General features: G+C 43.3%; 1 protein-coding gene across 1 annotated transcript in view; it reads right to left on the bottom strand.

Moving 5' to 3' along the window:
- The window catches only part of LOC140713605 (E3 ubiquitin-protein ligase RNF38-like), a 133,086-nt gene extending 112,560 nt beyond the window's left edge, over positions 1-20,526 (bottom strand). Inside the window, 2 exon segments of the mRNA XM_073023922.1 lie at positions 18,964-19,216; positions 19,218-20,526. Of these exon segments, the coding sequence (XP_072880023.1) occupies positions 18,964-19,216; positions 19,218-19,394 (430 nt within the window). The 5' untranslated portion in view covers positions 19,395-20,526.
- Positions 20,527-21,415: the final 889 nt, after the last annotated feature.

Genomic DNA, 21,415 nt, shown 5'->3' on the forward strand with positions numbered 1-21,415 from the left:
AGAGAGCACGACTTCAGGATTGAAGGATGTCCTTTTAGAACTGAGATGTGGATAAATTATATTAGTCAGAGGGTGGTAAATCTGTGGAATTTGTTGCCACGAATGGCTGTGGAGGCCGAGACATTGGGTGTATTTAAGGCAGAGATAGATAGGTTCTTGATTAGCCAAGACATCAAAGGGTATATGGGGTGAAAGCAGAGGAGTGGGGATGACTGGCAGAATTGGATCAGCCCATGATTGAATGGCGGAGCAAACTTGATGGGCCAAATAGCCTACTTCTGCTCCTAGATCATATAGTAATTGTACTATTTTCCATCAATACTGAGTACACCATTTAAAGAATCAAAGTCTGTGTTCAAAAAGTATGTGAAACTCTTGGGTAATGCTTTCTACAAAAGCTATTTGGGGTCCAATCAATAAGATGAGATTGGAGGTGTGAGTTGTACAGGTGTCTTGCTCTATAAAAAAGACACAAAGTCAGGTTACTGACAGAGCCTGCTCTTCTCAAGAAAAATCTGTTTGTGTACCATGTCATGATCAAAACAACTTTCAGAGGACCTAAGAAGAATTGTAGAGATGTTTGAAACTGGAAAACACTTCAAAAGCATTTCTAAAAACCTGTGTTCAGCAGTCTATGGTAAGAGAAATTGTCTACGAATGGAAGAAATTCAACCGTTGCTTCTCTCACCAAGAGTGGGCGTCCTGCAAAGATCACACCAGCAGTACAATGTGCAATGCTGAAGGCGGGTGATAAAGAACCCAAGGGTAACAGCAAAAGACCTGCAGAAACCTCTAGAACTTACTAAAGTCTCTGTTCACGTGTACCCTATAAGAAAACATTGAACAAGAATGGGGTTCATGGCAGGACACCACAGAGGAAACCACTGCTCTCCGAAAATAAAAACATTGCTGCACATCTCAAGTTTGCAAATGACCACCTGGGATGTTCCACAATGCTTCTGGGATAATGTTCTGTGGACAAAGAAGATAAAACTTGAACTTTATGGCAGAAATGAATACCATTAAGTTTGGAAGAGAAAGGGCACTACACACCAACAAGACGACCTCATCCCAACTGTGAAGCATGGTGGAAGGGGCATCATGGTTTGGGGCTGCTTTGCTGCCTCAGGGCCTGGATAGCTAGTAATCATTGAGGGAACAATGAATTCAAAACTTTATCACAACATTTTACAGGAGAATGTCATGGTAGCAGTCTGTCACCTGAAGCTTAATAGAAGTTGGATGATTCAACAAGACAATGATCTGAAACACAGTAAATCAACAACAGAATGGTTTAAAAAGAAGAAAATTTTCTGTTTTGGAATGGCCAAGTTGGACTCCGAATCTTAACCCAATTGAGATGCTGTGGCATGACCTGAAGAAGGCTGTTCATATAGGGTATCCCAGAAATATTGATGAGCTGAAACAGTTCTGCATGGAGGAATGGTCTAAAATTTTTCCTCGCCATTGTGCAAGTCTGATCAGCAGCTACAGGAAATGTTTGGTGGAGGCTATTGCTGCTAAAGGAGGTTATTAAATACAGGGGTTCAAGTCAAGTTTATTGATATAAACAAGACATTTCTTCGAACCAGGTTGTAAAGCACAATAGTATACATAACACACGGTAACTTATGAAGGTGAGGATGAAATCTACAGATGAATCATACATAAATAAGAAACTAAAATGTATTAGTATTAATTATTGTAAGGTCCGAAACAGATTAACCAGTGACACTTTGAATATGATGCGACCAGAAGTTCAGAAGCCTAATGGCCTGGGGGGGGGGGGGGGGGGGGGGGAGAAACTGTTTCCTATCCTGACCATTCTTGTTTTTATGTATCATAGTGTCCTGCCTGATGGCCGAGAGCCAACAAGGACACTGGACAAATAGGTGGGATCCTTAACAATACTAAAGGCCCTGTGTATGCAGCGCCCCTGATGGATGTTAGGGAGATCCCTGTGATCCTCTCAGCTGTTCTCACAGTCCTTTGTAAGGACTTCTGATCCGATCCTCGACCAGATGGCGATGCAACTTGTCAGGATGCCCTCAATGGTGCCCCTATAAAACAGTTAAGAGGGAGCCTAGCTTGCCTCAATCTTTTTAGGAAGTGGAGGCGCTGCAGTGCCTTCTTGTTCAGGGAGGTGATACCGAGGGATCAGGTGAGGTCATCTGTGACGTGAAATCCCAGCAACTTGGTGCACTTAACTCTTTCTATGGAGAAGAGATGTATTTGTGGAGGGATATGGTTTGTCTGCACCTCCCGAAGTCCACAGTGATTTCCTTTGTCTTCTCCACATTCAGGCTTATGTTGTTCTTCTCACACCAATCCACCAGCAGCTCCATCATATCATTGTTGTTCTTGATAAGGCCAACCATTGGTGTGTCATCCGCAAACTCGATGACACAGTTTGAGCTGGACCCTGTGACACAGTCATGCGTCAGGAGTGGGCTGAGCACACAACCCTGGGAAGTGCCGGTGCTCAGCTTAACGGGGCGAGAGACTTGGCTGTCCGTGCAGACTGATTGGCCTTGCTGTTAAGAAGTCCAGACTCCAACTGCAGAGAGAGGTGTTGAGACCAGTGAGGACAGTTTCCCCACCAGTTTATGGGGTGTGATGGTGTTAAATGCCAAACTAAAGTCTATAAACAGCACGAGACCCCATTTTCTTGGTGGGACAGGACAGAGTGGAGAGCAGAGGCTATCACAGCACCATGGGTCAGCTGGAAAGGGTCCAGTGTAGTAGCTGGGAGAAAGGCTTTAATGTGCTCCACATGCTCAAAACATTTCATATGGCTGATGTTAACACCACTGGACAATAGTCATTGAGGCAGGTTACTCTCGCCTTCTTTGGCACTGGAATGATCTTTGCCTCCTTGAAAACTAAGGGGACAATGGATTGTTCCAGAGAGATGTTGAATATATCCATCAACACCTCCATCAGCAGAGCTGCGCAATCTTTCAGAACTCGACCTGGTATATTATCAGACCCCGCAGCTGACTCTGCTCAGGGCCGTTTTCATCTCAGCTTCAGCCAGACGGTGTGTCTGTTCCCCTGGGAGGGGGTAGGGGAGCCTTCCTCGCCAACACCTTGTTTTGCACATCAAAAAGTCGAAGATATTCAGCCTCTCAGGGAGTGAAGCATCCTGGTCACTGACATGCAACACGTAGTCTGTAATCACCTGAATTGCTTGCCACAAGTGCCTCGTGTGTCTGGAATCGCAGAAGTGACTGTAAATTCTGAGAACGCTCCCATTTCACCTTCCTGATGGGCCGGGAAAGCGCAGATCTTGCTTCCCAGAGCTGTCGCATTTCTCAGTCTAAGAGCAGCATCACAATCTCCAGCCTGGCACAGACCTCTGCAGTGAGCCATGGGTTCTGATATGCCTTCGGCTGGATGTGTTTCGTGATGGTGACATCCTCAGTACACCTCTCTATGTAGCTGCTCACAGAATCCACATATTCCTTGAATATGTCACTCACATACTTTTTCCAGCCTGGACTGTGAATGATTAAACAATGTGTTCAATAAAGACATGAAAAGTACAATTATCTGTGTTATTAGTTTAGGCAGATTGTGTTTGTCTATTATTGACTTAGATGAAGATCAGAACATATTTTATGAGTAATTAATGCAAAAAAAAAAACCAGGTAATTGCAAAGGGATAAAACATAGAAATCTACAGCATGTTACAGGCCCTTTGGCCACAATGTTGTACCAACCATGTAACCTACTCTAGAAATAGTCAGGGTATCAAAGAATATGGGGAAAAAGCCGGAAATTGGAACTAGATGGGAGAATAATTTAGCTTGTGGTGGAGTGGCGGAGCAGACTCAATGGGCCAGATGGCCCACTTCTGCTCCTTTGTTTTGTGATCTGCCTAGAATTCCTCTACCACATAGCACTCTAATTTTATTAGCTCCATGTACCTATGTAAGAGTCTCTTAAGAGACCCTAGTATATCCGCCTCTACTACGTCCGTTGGCAGAGCATTCCATGCACCCACCACTGTGGGAAAAACCTACCTCTGACACCCCGCCCCACCCCATATCTATTTCCAAGCACCTTAAAACTGTGCCCCCTTGAGTTAGCCATTTACAAACTTTTCCTTGCAACTGTACATTGTGCTCAAAGTAATTTTAATTCACCCCTCAACCACAGAATTTTGTGAAGAGCAAATTTTACTTCCCATTTCAAATTCTTGAGGAGTGATATGAATTCTGCAAAGGCAAATTTCCATTACTCGAATGCCATAACTTGGGGGTAGCCTGTAAACACATTTTTCACACTTGCCCTGTACAGTTCTGTACCTAAGTTATAGTCAATTCATCTATATATGTAAGTATTGAGATACTGTTCATGCCTCCTCTGCTGCCATAATGAGGCCAATCTCAGGTCGGAGGGGCTCATATTCCATTTTGGTAACCTCCAACCTTACTGTATGAACATCAATTTCTCCAACTTCTGGTAATTTCTCTTCCTCTCTGACTTTTCTCCTTTTGCATTCCCTATACTGGCTTCCCTGTTACCCCTTTTCTTTGCACCTGCCTATCACCTCCCTCTGGTCCCCTGCCTCCTCCTCCCCCTCCCCCCATGGTCCATTCTCCTCTCCTATCAGCTTCTTCAACCTATCACCTCTCAGTTTCTCATCACCACCCCTCTCCACCTTCTCTATCTGGCTTCTTCCCCCTTATTTTCCAGCCCCGACAATGGGTCTCAGCCTAAAACATCGACTGTTTATTCCTCTCTGTAGGTGCTGCCTGACCTACTGAGTTCCTCCAGCATTTTGTGTGCTTAAATATTGAGAATCCCTTCTGCTACCAACCCTGCGAACAGCGAGTCCCAGATGCCAACCATTCTCCAGGTTAAAAAGCAACTTCCTTTTAATTTTATACTCTTCAATTGGATACCCCACCCCCCCCCATTTCCTCCACCTCAAGGAAAACCAGTCTACCCTCATAACTGAAATACTCTCTCCTAGACAACACCCAGATGAATATCCTTTGCACACTTTCCAATGGTTCAGATCCTTACATGTTTATGTACTGACAACTGTATAGTCTAACTAATGTTTTATAATGATGGAACTAAAAATCTTAGCCAGCTCGTGGTGACAAGTATCTTACATACTTTCTTAGTTATTTACCTGGGTTGTCATCTTCATGGGTAAGTGGACCTGTACGCCAAGGTTCATCTATTTCTTAACATTCCCACTCATTGTGTACACTGCAGCCTTCAGTTCTGCCAAAATGCTTCTCACCAAGATTAAGTACCATCTGCCAATGTTCTACTCATTTTACTACCTCATCTGCACTATAGCACAAGATTTATCAATTTTCTTGACTTCAGTGATAATACCTTCTGCAGTCACATCCAAATTGTTAATGTGTATAACACACAATCAGGGTTCCAGCATCAACCCTTATTGGATACAATATATATATAGCGTCAGTTGTGCGTGTTTGTGTTCAAAAAGCAGTGATTTCTGGCACTGGTAATTGGTGATAAACAAGCAGAAAGACATTTCTTTGCTCACTGCAGCGTCAGGCATTCAGGCTCGGAGATGCCAAAAATGGCCAGAAGTGAAAATGAAACAATTCCACTACTTCAACAAGTTAGGGAGTACAAAGAATTTGAAGGTATCGACAACCATTCTGATATTACAATGAAACTGAAGATTTGGAGGTTGCAATCGTCGATAGCAGTGTATGGAGGCTATCCTCTATCTGCACTAGGTGGCTAGGCTGATTTTTTTTACTGCACACACTATAAGGAATTAATGCACAGTTTTAAAAGTAATGCAGTACTATTGATAATATTCCAAGTTGTTCTGTATTTAATTTAAATATATAATTTGTTACTCAGTTTGTCATTTTTATACCTTTTTAACTATCTCCAAGAAACTTCGGCTAATTGGGGCTGTCACTTAGGGCCAAAATGTACAGGTCCCAATGTGCCCCAATTAACCTGAACCCATAGTATATACATGCACATTTAAACTGCTAGATTGGAAAATTGCTCTAGGAAATATTAAAAAATCTAAATAGATAAGTTTTTCCTTGGAAGATGAGGTTAGCTGGAACAAAATGCCACTGATGGAGGGTTTGATTCTGAGAACATAGAAAATCCAACAAAATACAGCAATATGTAAACTGTCAATGAAAGTACATTGCAGAAACCTTTTAAGAAAGTGGCTTCTGAAGGAGCATGGCATTCTAATGCCCATCAAAATCAAATTTATTGTCATATTTATAAGTACAATGAAAAATTTACTGCATCACAGGCATATGGCATCATATAATATCCATTCTGAAAAATCTTTCCTACACCATTTTCTTTCCTATTTAATTCATACTGCTCTCAGTATGACAAGTCTCATTGTCACCTGCAGATCTCACGTGTATATATCCATGCAGCTCTTGGTGGTGAATGTTGTAAGGTCACATTGAAAAGGCTTTGTAGGTATGTTTTAAGACACATCCATTCCTCATGTTCAGGCACATGTACTTTGAGAGCTTCCATTAGCTTGCAGTGCACCAATTCTTCCACTTTTAAAATTCCTGTTTGCATACTGAAATCCCTTTGTGCCTTCAAACCTACAGTGAACAACTAGATCAATATCTTGCAGTCTGAACCAGCCACACACATTCTCTTCTTCCTTCACCTTACACTTAGCTGTTAACCAATTCTGCCTTGGGCTCTTAAAGCCCAATACTATGTCCCCCGCCATGAGAGGTGGAAACGGCAAGGCCGGCCAATAGGGCTCTGGTGGAGCTGTATTGGCCAATTCCCGGTACAGTAGATGCAATGGCTTACAGAAGCATTGATTAACTCCAACCATACCATCGACTTCAGAGCACGATAGACAGGTCATTGATGGTCTATGCTCCACTGGGAGCCAAGGGCCCAAAAAGTAAATAATTCTGCCTTAGGCTCGGAATTCCATCCCAAACTTCTCATCACTCCACTTCTTCTTTCATTGTGATCCTGAAAGCCTAACTCACTGATCAAGATTTTAGTCACCACTTCTACTATATTTTTAATCCCATTCTAAGAATAGTTTGTAGCACAAAAGGTGTGGTTATTGGACACGAGTCAAGCTAGTTCATCACCCAGAAGCAATGATAAAGGTAGCATTCTAACCAAAACATGGACTGAAATCATCTAAGTAAGAAACATTCTTGGTACAGAGTATGACATAATCTAGCTTCATGCTACAATGCACTATGACTTTATCTACATTTCATTTTATTTGAGATTTATTGCATTGTGCTAAACAAAATTATAATTCTATAATCACCAAATTGTATTTTCTTTTGGAAGGCGTATGACTTTGTTAAATAAAATCATGCTGGTCTTCATGGGTGGTTTAGTGGTCTCGGGAGTTTTTGTTGGATATGCTCCAGGTTTCAGAAATCAAGAAGTGAATGCACAAAGCTGGTTTGACAGAACACTGCATGTTGGAGGCCCAAACAAAGAACTGGAGGAAAAATGACTTGGATTTACATAACACTATTTACAATATAAAATGTCTTATGAGGCATTACAGTTTATGAATTACATTTGAATAAGTTACTATTGCAATACAGAAAAAGGGGCCATCTGCAATTCCAGATATTTTAAGGCACTGAAGAAAATACAGTTCTCCCACGTAACAAGTTATCTACCTCAAATTGCAAAATATTTCCCATTCTAATCAAAAATAAAATAGAACATTCCCAATACCATATTAGGCAAGTACAAAGCGACTCTTCTTAATTTCAATGGATAGAAATTATATCAACTGCACATAATTGTGGCTATTTTCAAAATCATTTTCCATGTAGTTTTTAAAACTCATAGACAGCACAGTGCCTTTGCTAGTAAAGTTTTGATCTGGATCTTGGGTACAACTGTGTGGAGTCTCCATGTTTTCCCTTATGATAACTTTGGTTTCTTTATGGGTACTCCAGTTACTTACCACATTCCTAAGTCGTACTGGTAGGTTAACTGCAAATTGCCCCTTACTGTAGGTGGGTTGCAAGAGAACCAGGGGAGTTGATGGGCATATGAGCATAAGTTATAGGGAAATAAATGGGAAAAATGTTACCGATGGGCATTTCTGAACACCAGCATGGAATTATTGGACCAATTGGTCTCCTTTCTGTCTTAAAGAAAATATATAATAGTCAGACAATCCACTCAACCAGAAGCCAGGACAGTCAGCTAGGTGAAATCAGACAATGAAAAAAAAAACTTGTGTGTTTCCAACCCAACACTCCCACAGCCTTCAAAGCAACTACTGTCCCAGTCTCTTGTAGGCAACCTTTTCCACAGTTTGGCCAGTACTACTTTGATAGCATTCTACTTACCACTGTTGAAAGGGGAAATATGGAGAAATAAATTATACCAATCAAAAGCACAAGCCAAATTACTTTACGGCTGCAAAGGCACGTCACTACGTGTAGTCTGACACACAAACAAGATTAGTCAGCCCCGCTAACGTGCACTACCATTACTGATTCAACCTTTTTCTCTACAACCCATTCTCTTCAAATTCCCTGTCAATCAACACCTTAAAGACTGCCTTTCCAACAGTGTGGGGGAGAGAATTCCAAAGATTCATGATCCTCTTAAGAAACTGCTCCTCTTCTCAACCGAAATGGCAATCCTTTCCTGTGAAAATATAATCCCCAGTTCTAGTGAACCCTAGTGGGAACATGCTCTCACCATCATATCCCCCCTTTAGAATTTCATACACTTCAATAAGATCATCTTTTATTCTTTCATAGTCCAGCTCAACCTTTCTTTCTACATCAAACCCCTCCTCCCAGTAATCAACTTCATAAATTTTCAGGGCATTGTTTCAAATGCAAGTATATTTTCCTTAAACATGAAGAATAAATTTGTATACAATTTGATGGATGTATTGTACAGTTAACTGAAATTTGCACCACTTTCATACTCCATGCCAGTTGCAATAAAGGCCATGATTTCTTTCATCTTCCTAATTACTTGTTGTACCTACATACTAACTTCTCATAATCCCCATATCCCTTTGTACCACAACATTTTGTAGACTCATTCTTTTCCAGGTAGTAATTTGCTTTTTCATTCTTCCTTCTAAAGTGGATAACCTCACATTTTCCCACATTATATAATTTTTGCTCGTTCATTTAAGCCATCTCTAATCACTTTACAGGCTGTAATACCTCAACTTGCTGGACCTACTTATGTACAAGCAGCAAATTCAATTGAAGTACACATAGCTTTCTTTTGTTTCAAAATTACAACAAGCTGGCACAAGGTGGAGATTGGCATCATCACAGGGTGCACTGTCTCAGTGACACTGTTCTCCCTAGCTACGAACATGCTCACTACGTCTGCTGAACCAGAGTGCAGAGGGCCCAGAATGAATTCTGCTCAACAGCAACCACTCATCAGGCATTCATGGATGACCTCACAGTCACCACAGTTCCAGGCTGCCGGTGGATTCTGCAGGGGCTCGTAAAGCTGGTGGAGTGGGCCCAGATGTGTTTCAAACCAGCCAAATCAAGATCTATGGTGCTGAGGAAAAGGAAGGTGAAGAACAAGTTCCGGTTCAGCATTGCAGGCACAGCTATCACAGAAAAGCCAGTCAAGAGCTTAGGTAAGGTTTTTGACAGCTCTCTAAGGGACACGACATCCATTCAGGCGACTGGCACCAAGTTGGATGGCTGGCTGAAATCTGTGGACAAGTCTGGCCTACCCGGGAAGTTCAAAGCCTGGGTCTATCAGCATGGTATTCTTCCCAGAATCCTGTGGCCCCTCCATGTCTATGCAGTTCCGATCTCGACAGTCGAAACCTTAAGAGAGGAGGGTTAGTAAGAACCTCAGAAGATGGCTGGGGCTGCCAAACAGCATCGCACTCTACAGACACCACAACAAACTGCAACTGCCCTTCAAATCCCTGGAGGAGGAATTCAAGGTAACAAGAGCCAGAGAAGTGGTACAGTACAGGGACCCAAGTGATCCGAAGGTGGCTAGAGCGGGGATCCAAGTGAGGACTGGCAGGAAGTGGAAGGCGGAGGAAGCTGTTCAGGAAGCAGAGGCAAGACTGTGTCACAGGAGACTGATGGCAGTGGTCACACGAGGCCGAGCTGGGCTAGGATCCTTTCCGACTCCCCAAATGGACACCATCAGAGGGAAGGAAAGCCGCCTCCTAGTTCAGGAGGAGGTGAGAGCAGTAGTGGAGGAGACGAGAACTTGCAAGGTGGTGGGAATGAAGCAACAGGGAGCTTGCACAAGATAGGAGAATGGGGTTGAGAGGAAAGTGACCTGGGCTGAGCTTTGGAAAGCCGAGCCACACCACATCCAATTTCTCATCCAAGCAGTGTATGATGTGCTTCCAAGCCCATCAAACCTGCACACATGGGGCAAGGCAGAGTCACCTGTGTGCCCACTAAACTCCTAGCGAGGAACCTTGGAGCACATCCTCAGTGGCTGGACAAGGACACTGGATGAGGGCCGGTACCGATGGAGGCATGATCAGGTCCTGAAGACCATCGCTGAAACCATCAGCGCAGGAGTTGAGTGGGCGAAGTGGTCCTGACCCTCCAAGCAGACCATTGCCTTTGTCAGAGCTGGGGAGCAGGAACATCGGCAGGCATCCTGACCTCTGTAAGGGACTGGCAGCTGTTGGCGGACCTCGAATGGCAGCTGAAGCTCCCCAACCATATCGCAGCCACCACCCTGCGACCAGACATTGTCTGAGTCTACCAAGCAAGTGGTGCTGCTGAAGCTGACAGTCCCATGGGAAGATTGCATGGAAGAGGCCTTTGAAAGGAAGCTATCGAAGTACGCAGGACTGGTCAGCAACTGTCAGCAGGCTGGATGGAGAGCGAGGTGTCTCCCAGTGGAGGTTGGATGTAGGGGATTCGCAGCCCGTTCTTTAGCCAGAGCCTTCAGCAATTTGGGCATCGAGGGAGAGGGGAAGAGGACAGCCATCCACAGCACCATCGGTGCAGCAGAAAGGGCCTCAAGATGGCTGTGGCTCATAAGTAGCTAACCATCTGGACACAAGCTGGGGTCTGATCAGCCCCAGCTGGGTCATCTGGAGGAGGGTGTATGATGTTCAAAGACCCAAAACACCCGATGATTCCAGGAACATCACTGAAGATGTGTCCAGAGGCATTAGTAGATATATGTACATAGAACATTAATTTTCAAGCCCAGATTTCTCATCCTCAAACCAAAATTGAAATTCTGCCACATCATGATCACACTTTCCGAGGGGATCTGTTACTTCAATTAATCCTGTCTCATCACAAAGTACCAGGTGTAAAACTGACTGCTCCCTGATTGGGTTTCTTCACGTACTGTTTCAACAAACCATCCCAACTACATTCTTTGGCTGTTTTCAGGGGTAACGCTTGCAACTTAACTTGTACAATCCATAATAGAATTAAAATTGTTCATGATTTTTACACTACCATTCTGCCATAATTTCTTAATTTATACTCTGTTGTATGATGTAGCTACGGTTAAAGCTGCAGGGACATGCAAAAACAAAATAGGCCCTTGACCCACCAGGTCCATACCAGGAGTTTACCAATAACCTTTTAAACCCTACTAATTGTTGTCTCCACCCAAAACAATTCACATCTTGAGATACTGAGCAGATATCATTTTTCACCACTGCAATTACATCAACTTTTATTAAAACACCTGGCCACTTCATTTTCCTTTCTGACTAATTTTCCACAATATCAAATATTCCATTCCCTGACTTGAACCCCCTATCAATCACTGTTTATACCATTAACCCACCTACCTTGGTATTAATGCTTCGTACTTTCAGATAAAGGATCTTTAACTTTATCAGATTTCCTCACTATTTGCTAGTGTGCTTTTACGACTTTCTGCTCTGCACCTTCCCAAGAGTCTGGTTATGGCCACCACTGCCTTTACGCTGCACCTTTTCCTTTCTCTTCTCAAGTACTCTCTCAACCAAATCTAGATCTCCCATTTCCAGTTCAGCTTTCCTTACCACTGATCCCAAGGACCAAAGAACCTAGCACAAAAATCACTTGCTACTCTGGGTCTACAGAGAGGTGTTCTTGCGTTCTGGCTAGGATCAACACGTGATGGGTGTTTGGCAGCAGTCTGACTTATGTATTTTAATTCCTTGCCTGATTGGATATGCATTCATCCAAGGGCAAAAGTCAACTTGTTTAAATCTATGTCTACCAGTGAAATTAAAGGCACCAAGATAAAACAATACTGTAGTAGATGAGCAGGAGGACCTGTAACATTACAAATTAGATGGTAACTTGAAGTACTGCAGACGGGTAACTGAAAATGTTTCACACTTTTTTGCATCTTGAAAGTAAAGCTAAAAGAAATTATACATTGTTGAAGTCACATCGCATAGGCAGCATCTTGTTGAATTGCTGATTATTTAATGCCCCAAGGCAAAAACTTGGATAGATGTTTCTGTGTGCTTTATTTCAACTGGTCAAATCTGATGTTCCTTTCACCAAACATCTCAGGATTAGGTATAGTGTCAGGTTCTTCACACAGTCTTCATGTCCCTTATCAATCTGCTTGACTGGTCACATCACTAACAGTAGAAATGTGATAGTGGCTCAAGGAGGCAATATTAGCTACTGGATTTCACAGCTTTTTGTTTAATTTGGAACATTGCAGGATCTGACGGTGGCACAGAAGGTACATTATAATTCTGCCTTCAATGTGCACTTCAACCAGTAACTTATAAAAGGTCTTAAAATATATCCAGAGAAGGGTATAAATTACAGAAGTCTCAATCTGACCTATTCCCCCCCCCCCCCCACAGAAAAATTATATCCACTAAAAATTAAATCAAGCAGGTTGGAGTGAAGTGTGGTTCAGGGTGAAATGTGATAGAGGCGATACTCTTGCATCAATTCTTTAATGTCATGTTTAATTATTTCCAACCTACTTTCCCTGATAACATTGAAACAGCCCAGTTTCACGTTGCGTCTCAGCATTTTGACCAAAGGGAATTTCCTCCCTTTCCTTCATGGCCATTGTGACAAATGGTGCACGATGACACCTTTCCTTTGTCCACCTCACCTAACCGTGTTCTCACCCCTTATCCCAGCCAGAATTCTTCTGGCAAGGACTTGCCTCAGAATGCCTTGGCCTCCATATTAATCATCTGCATGTTGCCACTTGCACATCACAGAAACAGACCCTTTCAATCCACCTTGTCCATGGCGAGTCATGAACCTGCACACCGAGGTCCCTCTGTACATCAATGCCTCCAAGCTCCCTGACATTTACTCTCTCTGTCCTTCAAGAATCTCTCTGAAGTGGATTACTTGCAGTTGAATTCAACACTCCATCTGCCATTTCTCCAGTACCCTTGACAGTTCATTAGTCCCAATGTATCTTTAAAACCTTTAATTTGCTACATTCAACTCCAATGATTGGGTTGTCTGCAAGCTTTACTAATCAGAGCATCGACATTCTCATCCACGTCATTTATATAAATGACAGACAACAAACATCCTACACCCATCTCTGCAGTACCCATTTGTTTTAGACTTCCAGTCAGTAAAAACACCTCCCCACCACTATCATCTACCCCTCATCACCAGACAATTTTGGATCCAATTTGTCAACACATCTAGTAAGTTAACCTTCTGGACCATCAGATCCTGCAGGATCATTGGCTATTATGTTATCAGTTTTTATTTACATTGACATCAGTCATAGACCTTGCACAGCCAGGCAAATAGGTTGCTCGACCACGAAGTGATGTGTGCTGCAAACATCTGTTGGCTATTGGGTAGATGGGAGGGCTCACCTTCGCCCCACCCTGCACCTTCATAGCTGCACAAACATGGTAGTTTTGACACCAATTTCATATCCTACCTCTTTGTGCTACTTGGAAATCACATTGTTCACAACCTCTTTGTCATGCCTAACCGAGAATTCAATTCTCATCCGAAGACTACCAATTTACACTTTATAACATTGTTCATTGCCACTCCTCTACTACCAAAATCTTTGCTTGTATCTTCGTCAAAAATCGAGACTTTACTATTCCAAGGCTCTCTTGGCTGGTGAACTCTAAAGCTTATCCTGAACTAAGCTGTTCAACCTGTATCAGATTCCACTCACCCAACACCCTCATTAACTACGTAGTTCTGGGTTCCAATTTAAAATTTCTATCCTTACATTCAAGTGCCTTCATGGCACAGCACGAATATTCACACCACAACCACGTCATTTTCACTCTCATTTTCCACCGACCCACATATAGATTTCCCACCAGTCTTCTCTCAAGGGCAACCCCCCATGAACTGATTCTCTTCAAATCTGTATAAATGTTCTTAGTTTTCCTCTGATCAAGTTGGCTTCACCCGTCCTGATATCCATTTCAAGCTAGCATCAGCATGATTTTCCAAGCTAAGGACAGGTACAGACAACTGAGAACAAGCAAATCTCCCGAGGAGCTACATTTAAGATAGAAATTGGGGCAGGGGTGGGTAAAATAAAGACATGAGGTAGCTTTGGAAGACAAGGTATAAGTAGTTTAGGATATTCTGCAGTACATTAAGAGAATAAAGGAAAGAATAGGGCCACTAAGGATCAGTGCGTGGAAGCACACAATGGCAAGGTCTTACATGAATATTTCTCATCTGTATTATTGTAGAGAAGGTTGTGGAAGCTGGGGAATTCAGGGAAAATTATAATGATGTTAGGATATTGAGGAGGAGGTGCTAACGGTCTTAAAGCACACAAAGGTGGATAAATAACTAGCTTCATCAAGTGTATCCTTGCACATTGTGGGAAGCCAGAGAAAAAAATTGTTAGGGTCCTTGCAAAGATACTTGCCTCATCAGTAGCTATGGGTTGGGGAGCAGAAGATTGGAAGCTGACCAATGTTCTGGTTTCGTTTAAGGAAAACAAGACTACAGGCCAATGAGCCTAACATCAGTGGTGGAAACTGGGCAGTCCCCCATTGACCCACACCTTATAAAGATACTAATGTACCATAGAAACCACCATATCCAGATACATCACAGCTTGATAACACAACTCTGTCCAAGACAACAAGGAACTGCAGAGAGCTGTGCACATGGCTCCATGCATCACATAAACTAGATTCCCTTCTGTGAACTCTTTCTGCATTTCTTACTGCCTTTGAAAAGCAGCCAACATAATCAAAGACCTCTCCCACCCCACACTCCCTTCTCCCATCAGGCAGAAGATAAAAACATGAAAGCATGCACCACCAGGCTCAAGGTCAGCTTCTACCCTACTTGTATAAACCTCTGAAACAAGATGGATCCTTGACCTTAATGTACCTTGTTATAGCTTTGCACCTTATTGTCTACCAGTACTGCACTCTTCGTGACACCATATTCTGCACTCCTGATGAAGGGTTTTGGCCCAAAACATCGTCACTACTTCCTCCCACAGATGCTGTCTGGCCTGCTGAGTTCAGCCAGCATTTTGTGCTTTTATTTCTGCACTCTATTATTGTTTTTTCCCCTGTTCTGCCTCAGTGTATTGAAATGCTGAATGGATATGCTGTTTGGATAGCACACAAAACCAAGATTTTCATCATATGTGTGACAATAATAAATTAATTTTTCATTGTTCATGTGACAATAGTAACGTGATGTCCTAGCATGCAAGTACAATTGCAAAGAAAGCACAGCAGCCCCTCTCCTTCTTTCGGAGTCTGTTGAGATTCAGCATGACATCTAAAACTTAGACAAACTTCTATAGATATGTGGTGGAGAGTACATTGACTGGCTGCATCACCGTCTGGTATGGAAACACCAGTGTTTCAATGGAAAATCCTACAAAAGATTATAGATGTGACTCAGCACATCACGGGTAAAGCCCTTACAACCATTGAGCACATCTACATAAAACACTGTAGTAGGAAAGCAGCATCTATCGGAGATTGTCACCACCCTGGCCATGCCCTCTTCTCACCGCTGCCATCAGGTAAAAGATATAAGAGCCTTAGGACTCACACCACCAGGTTCAAGAACAGTTACTACCCCTCAACCATCAGGTTCTTGAATAGAAGGGAATAACTACACTCACGTCCCATCATTATCTCATGCGATCTCATTATCTCATGTTCTCATTATTTATATTAGAATTTGCACAGTTTGTTGTCTTCTGCACTCTGGTTGATCTTTCATGATTCTGTTATAGTTACTATTCTATAGATTTGCTGAGTTATGCCTGCAGAGAAATGAATTTCAGGGTTCTATATGGTGATATATGTACTTTGATAATAATATTTACTTGGAATTTTGAATAATAAACTAATTACCAGAAGTTACTGGAAAGGATTCTGAGAAACGGAACCTATTTGCATTTGGAAATGCAAGCCATTGATCAGGGATAGTCAGTAGGCTTAGTGTTTGGTAAATCATGTCACAAATTTCTTTAGAGTTTTTTTGTTTGAAGACATGACCCAGAGAACTGAAGAGAACAGGGTGGTAGATAAATCCGTATGGACCTCATCAAGGCTTTTGACAAGATCCTGCTTGGTAGGCTGGTCAGAAAAGTTAAAATACAAATTTTCTATCCAAATGGATACAAAATTGGCTTGGTAGTGGGAGCTCAAGAGTGATAGCGGTGTCTTTTCCCCCCACAAATTGGAAGCCTGCGACTAGTGGTGCGACACAGGAATCTGTGCAGAGTTCACTGTTGTGATATAAACAATCTGATGAAAATTTTAGTAAGTTTGCAGGTGAGACCAATATTAGTGGTAGAGTGGACAATGAAGAGGGCCATCAAAGATTACCACATGATCAAAATCAACTGGGAAAGCAAATAAAGGAATGGTAAATGGAATTTAAATTGAACAAGTGTGAAATAATGGATTTGGGCAAGTAACACCAAGACAGGACTTGCACAGTAAATGGCAGGGCCCTGAAAAGCAATATAGAACAGAAACCCATGGTACAAGTACATAGTTCCCTGAAAACGGAAATGTATGTGGGGAGAGGGCCTCCTGTGTTGAATATGGTATGAAAATGAACTATGAATAGTTCATGCTGATCTTTTCAAAAAGAAACTATTTCTGGTAAACATAACCAAAACTCAAAACCAAGATCCAAAAGATGTCACTTTCAAGATGGCAAGAGAACACCGAATGACAAACTTTAAATGAATTCTTAATATGCTACTAATTTGTGCTCTTATCTAAAAATCAGTAATATATTAAAATGTGAATTTAAAATATAAATTGAATGAGAGAACTCTGAACTAACAAAAATAATACATGGTAAGTGCCCACCACATCCAGTGCATTCACTCCAGCAAAAGCCTCATTTGCTCACTGTCAGACCTAACTTTAAAAATGCATTTATACATGTCTTTCCTTCTTGCTGGATGTTATTCCAAGATTCAAAACTATAGCTACTCTTAATCCATAAGTCATGACAATTGTAATATTGGTTGAGATCAGCTAACATGGGATATGTGGAGCTCAAACTAGTCTGCACGGGCTCAGTTTTCATTTTTATCTGTTCATCTTGAGAAAAGCAATCCCAACCTTTTTTTACACAATGAAGCAATTATTTCTAAACTATATTCTGCATCTGACATTGAATTACCTACATGCCAACACTGGGCCACATTAGTGCAAATTAAACTAATCCTGCTTCAAATAGGGAAGGAACAACCCACATTCAATTTTGATATGGACAACATAAGCAAAACAGTCACTTTAATGGCAACAAAAGTACTATAGATCTGTAATTTGTTGCCTTTGAGCTGAAGCAAAGACGTTTCAGTTTGGAGTCTCAAGGGTAAATAACCCAGCATTTCAATTTAGAGCAGTTCCTGTTCAGTCAGAAATGTAACAGAGCACAAAAGAAATAGCTCCACAAGGAAATTAAACTGTCACTTGTAAATATTTGCAACATGTAAACATATTTAAAAATAAAAAGTGATGAACCTTGCCTGATAACACAAAAACTGCAGAATTAAAAGTAAAGCTTGTTCACTTTTTAAAAAAAATTCATTAAGTGAAAATTCCAAGCATTTTTCATTTTATGCAGTCAACTCTAATTCCCTGGTTTCTGCTGTCATAAATTTATAAGTATTTTAAACTTAAATAAAAAATGAATTGCTTTCAATGATGCAATGATTTATGGAGAAAGGTTTTCAGGTCATTCTTTTCATGACAAGAAGCCATCGATCATCTAGTTTAATCTTCCTAAGAGGCTGAGTTGCCACGCCACTGCCACTGTTCAGTATCAGCATAGGGCATGAGGGAGGCACAGGCTGTTTAAATGGCTTTTGGAGAAGTAACACGATGCACCCACTATGTGTGCAATTCCACCCAGCAGCCCACCCAAAGCGCAAGGTAAACGTCACAAGTTTACTTAGTTCAAAAGCAAAACCCAGAGCTAGGTGGAAGCCAAACGCTTTAACCACAGCTTTTCAAACTACACAGTTGTGCGACATCATCGTCGCTGACACTTTTCTAGAATTTCCAGCTGCGTACCGATTGATTAAACGGAAAGGTCGGCTTGTTTTTTTTAAACTGTGCAGGGTTCTGCTCCGTTCCTTATCATCAATCCTACTACACGTCTGAGGATGCACCAGCTTAGCCTTCAGAAAGTCACCCAATACTGATGCAGTCCTTCAAAAGGGAACTGCTCATTCCACCCCACAGCCAAAATAGGGTGGGTGGGGGGAGGAACCAGTGATTTTTTAATCTTGCACTCATTACCTCAAGGGCCGCAATCAAGGGTGCAGCAAATTCTGCGAGAGGAACGACTCCAAGGAGCAACTGGCAATTGACAGTACCATTTTTAATACTGGGCCATGTACAAAAAAGTGGCACACAAACTGATAGCATTACTACACGCAGACGTCCTACTTCTACTTGTTTGCTTATATAAACTGGAGCAGTTGTAGGCTGTATATTCCCACAAAGTTACCACCACCCCGCCTGATCCCCTTGTCCTTTACCTGCCGGTCTAGTCGCTCCTGCTGCCATGCCCGCGGCTCCATGCCCCATGGCTGGGTTGTCACCGTGGCTCTGGCAGCCAGCCTGCGGCTGGAGGCCGCCTGCCCTCGGTTGGCTGCAGTAAGGCGGATTTGTGCTGCTGCCACCGAGTCCCGACCTGGATCTGGACCGCGTCCGAGGAGCTTCCAGCAAATGGTGCGGGGCGGTGGTGGAGAACCTGCCCGCGCCCCGCTCCCACGGCTCCTGCCGCACCAACACCTCGGATGCCGGGCCCCCCGCTCGGGTCCGGATTACTCGGGGGCCGTGGCTGCTCGACCGATGCCCCCTGGTCGTGGCTGCGATCACCGCTGTCTTTGGGCGGTGACGGCCCGGCCCGAAGCCGGGGGTAGAGACAGGGCTCCTGAGCCGAGTGAGAAGGCGAGGCGATCGGCATCTGGTGCCCTCGGGGAGAGCAGAGGGAGGAGGCGCAGGGCCGAGGAAGGACCGAAGTGGGGGGAGGGAAGCGGACCGGGGGCGAGGAGGAGGGGCGGCGAAGGGCCCGAAGGCGGCGGCCGGGAGGCGGGGAAAGGCCGCGGACGATGGGCAGCTCGGAGTCGGTGGGCACGCTGTTGCCAAACTTGTGGGACTTTGTGAGAAACGGCGGCGACGGGAACAATAACCGGAGGGAGGCCGAGAGCCCGCTCCCCACCCCCCTCGCTCGCTCTCACTAGCTGCCCTGCGCCGAGCGAGGCCCCGCTGCGCTTCCGCAGCGGATCCCTACTTCGATCTAGGCTTTGCGTTCGGCCCCGGACCGGCTCCGGCTTCAGGCTTGGGCTTGGCCACGGTCCAGTCTGTTACCATCCGCTTTGCTCCGTCGTTTGACTTCGTTTTCCGCTTTCAGTCGGCTCGGCGGCTGCAACCAGACGCCACAAGTTTCTCTAATCTGATATTTTTCTCCTTCCTGTTAGTTAATTTTTTGATTCTGGAGGGTGTTGGGTGTTGTTTTTTTTCCGCGTCTTCTCCTCCTTCCCGTCCGTGGCCCCCGGACTTCTCTCCCAGTCTGGGTGCCTTGTGCCGGGGGCCGGGTTATTTACAGCGGCCTCATGTGCTGCTGACTCAACCCGCTCTCATGGGTTGCGTTCCTCGCCAGAGGAAAGGGAGGAGAGGAATGAATTAATGATTGCGAGTCACCGACTTTCAGCAGTCAGCTCTCCGCCAGCAACACAGCAAGCCCCCCACTACATGCCACCCCAAATCAGGATCAAATCCACTCCGAGCACAAGTCAACCCTTCGCCTCATTTAAATTACATTTCCACCTTAAATTCACGCCTGAAACTATTTCAAGTCCGAACAGTCCCGACTCCACTTCAACACAATCCACGTCAACCCCTGACCCTAGTCCAAATTACATTCCAGCAAACCTAACTCAACTACTTCCCTAACCCAAATCCAATCCAGTTCCTGGATCTTTTCCATCCAGAGTTTAACCCGTCCTAAGCTCGGTTAGAAATTAAATTTTATCCTAATTACAATTGGACTCTAACAAAAGTCTTCGTTTATGGCTTTTTTTTTAGTGCAGTGGCTCAGTTGGTATCATGAAGTACGTTGGAATGAAGGTAAGCAGGTTCATATGTGCGTGCAGCAAACCAGTTTAGCGCCGATCAACCTGCTCGAACCTTGCTGCAGCTCCAGCAGAATAGATGCAATTTTCGGAATAAATGCAAGATCAAAAGGTTTTCAGCTACAGACTAAATCACTAGTACTTGACCAGCTGCAGGAAATGAGGCATCGTCAGTTCTGGCTGCAGAACCACATTATTTGCGGCTGAGTTGCTTTTCCAGATAATCTTATTGTTCGTCCTTAAAAAAAATTGTAATCATGTGTAATTCTCATTGCTGTTTTTTTGTCACTGTCGAAAGAGCACGATCGACTATTTGCTGTCGATTGTGCTGGGCTTGGTTCCACTGAAGGAGGAGGAGTGAACAAGGCAGCTGCCCGGTATTTACCAACATTGGCAAAAGCGGGGGGTTGTGTTAGTCCAGAACGGATGACCCGTGTGCTGGTTTGTTATCTAATGTTTGAAGCCCTTTGTTTAGCAGTACCAAAGAGAAGAGGCCGCCGTGACATACTAACAGATATGTTACATCAAAGAGTGATTCAATCCAGTTCGCTGTAATCGGTGTTTCAGATTTCTGGGGGAATATACAACATTTTAACTAGAAAATCGATGCACGAAGAAATAATTATTAATCTGACTTGGAACTGATTGCGCATACTATTTTTTCGAGACCGCCAGAAATGGCTGATTCATTTCCCCCGCGCTATGCTGTGAATTATAATAGTGCTAGATTTCATACACTAAATTGCTTTCCGATTTTTCCCTGTGTTTATAACTTCCATAACCTTTTCCGATTTTTAATAAACTCCATTTTCAAAAATAAGCACGGAAAGGGGCGGATATAGGTCTCTGGCTA

The sequence above is a fragment of the Hemitrygon akajei genome, chromosome 2 (assembly GCF_048418815.1).
Source record: "Hemitrygon akajei chromosome 2, sHemAka1.3, whole genome shotgun sequence".
NCBI lineage: Eukaryota > Metazoa > Chordata > Chondrichthyes > Myliobatiformes > Dasyatidae > Hemitrygon > Hemitrygon akajei.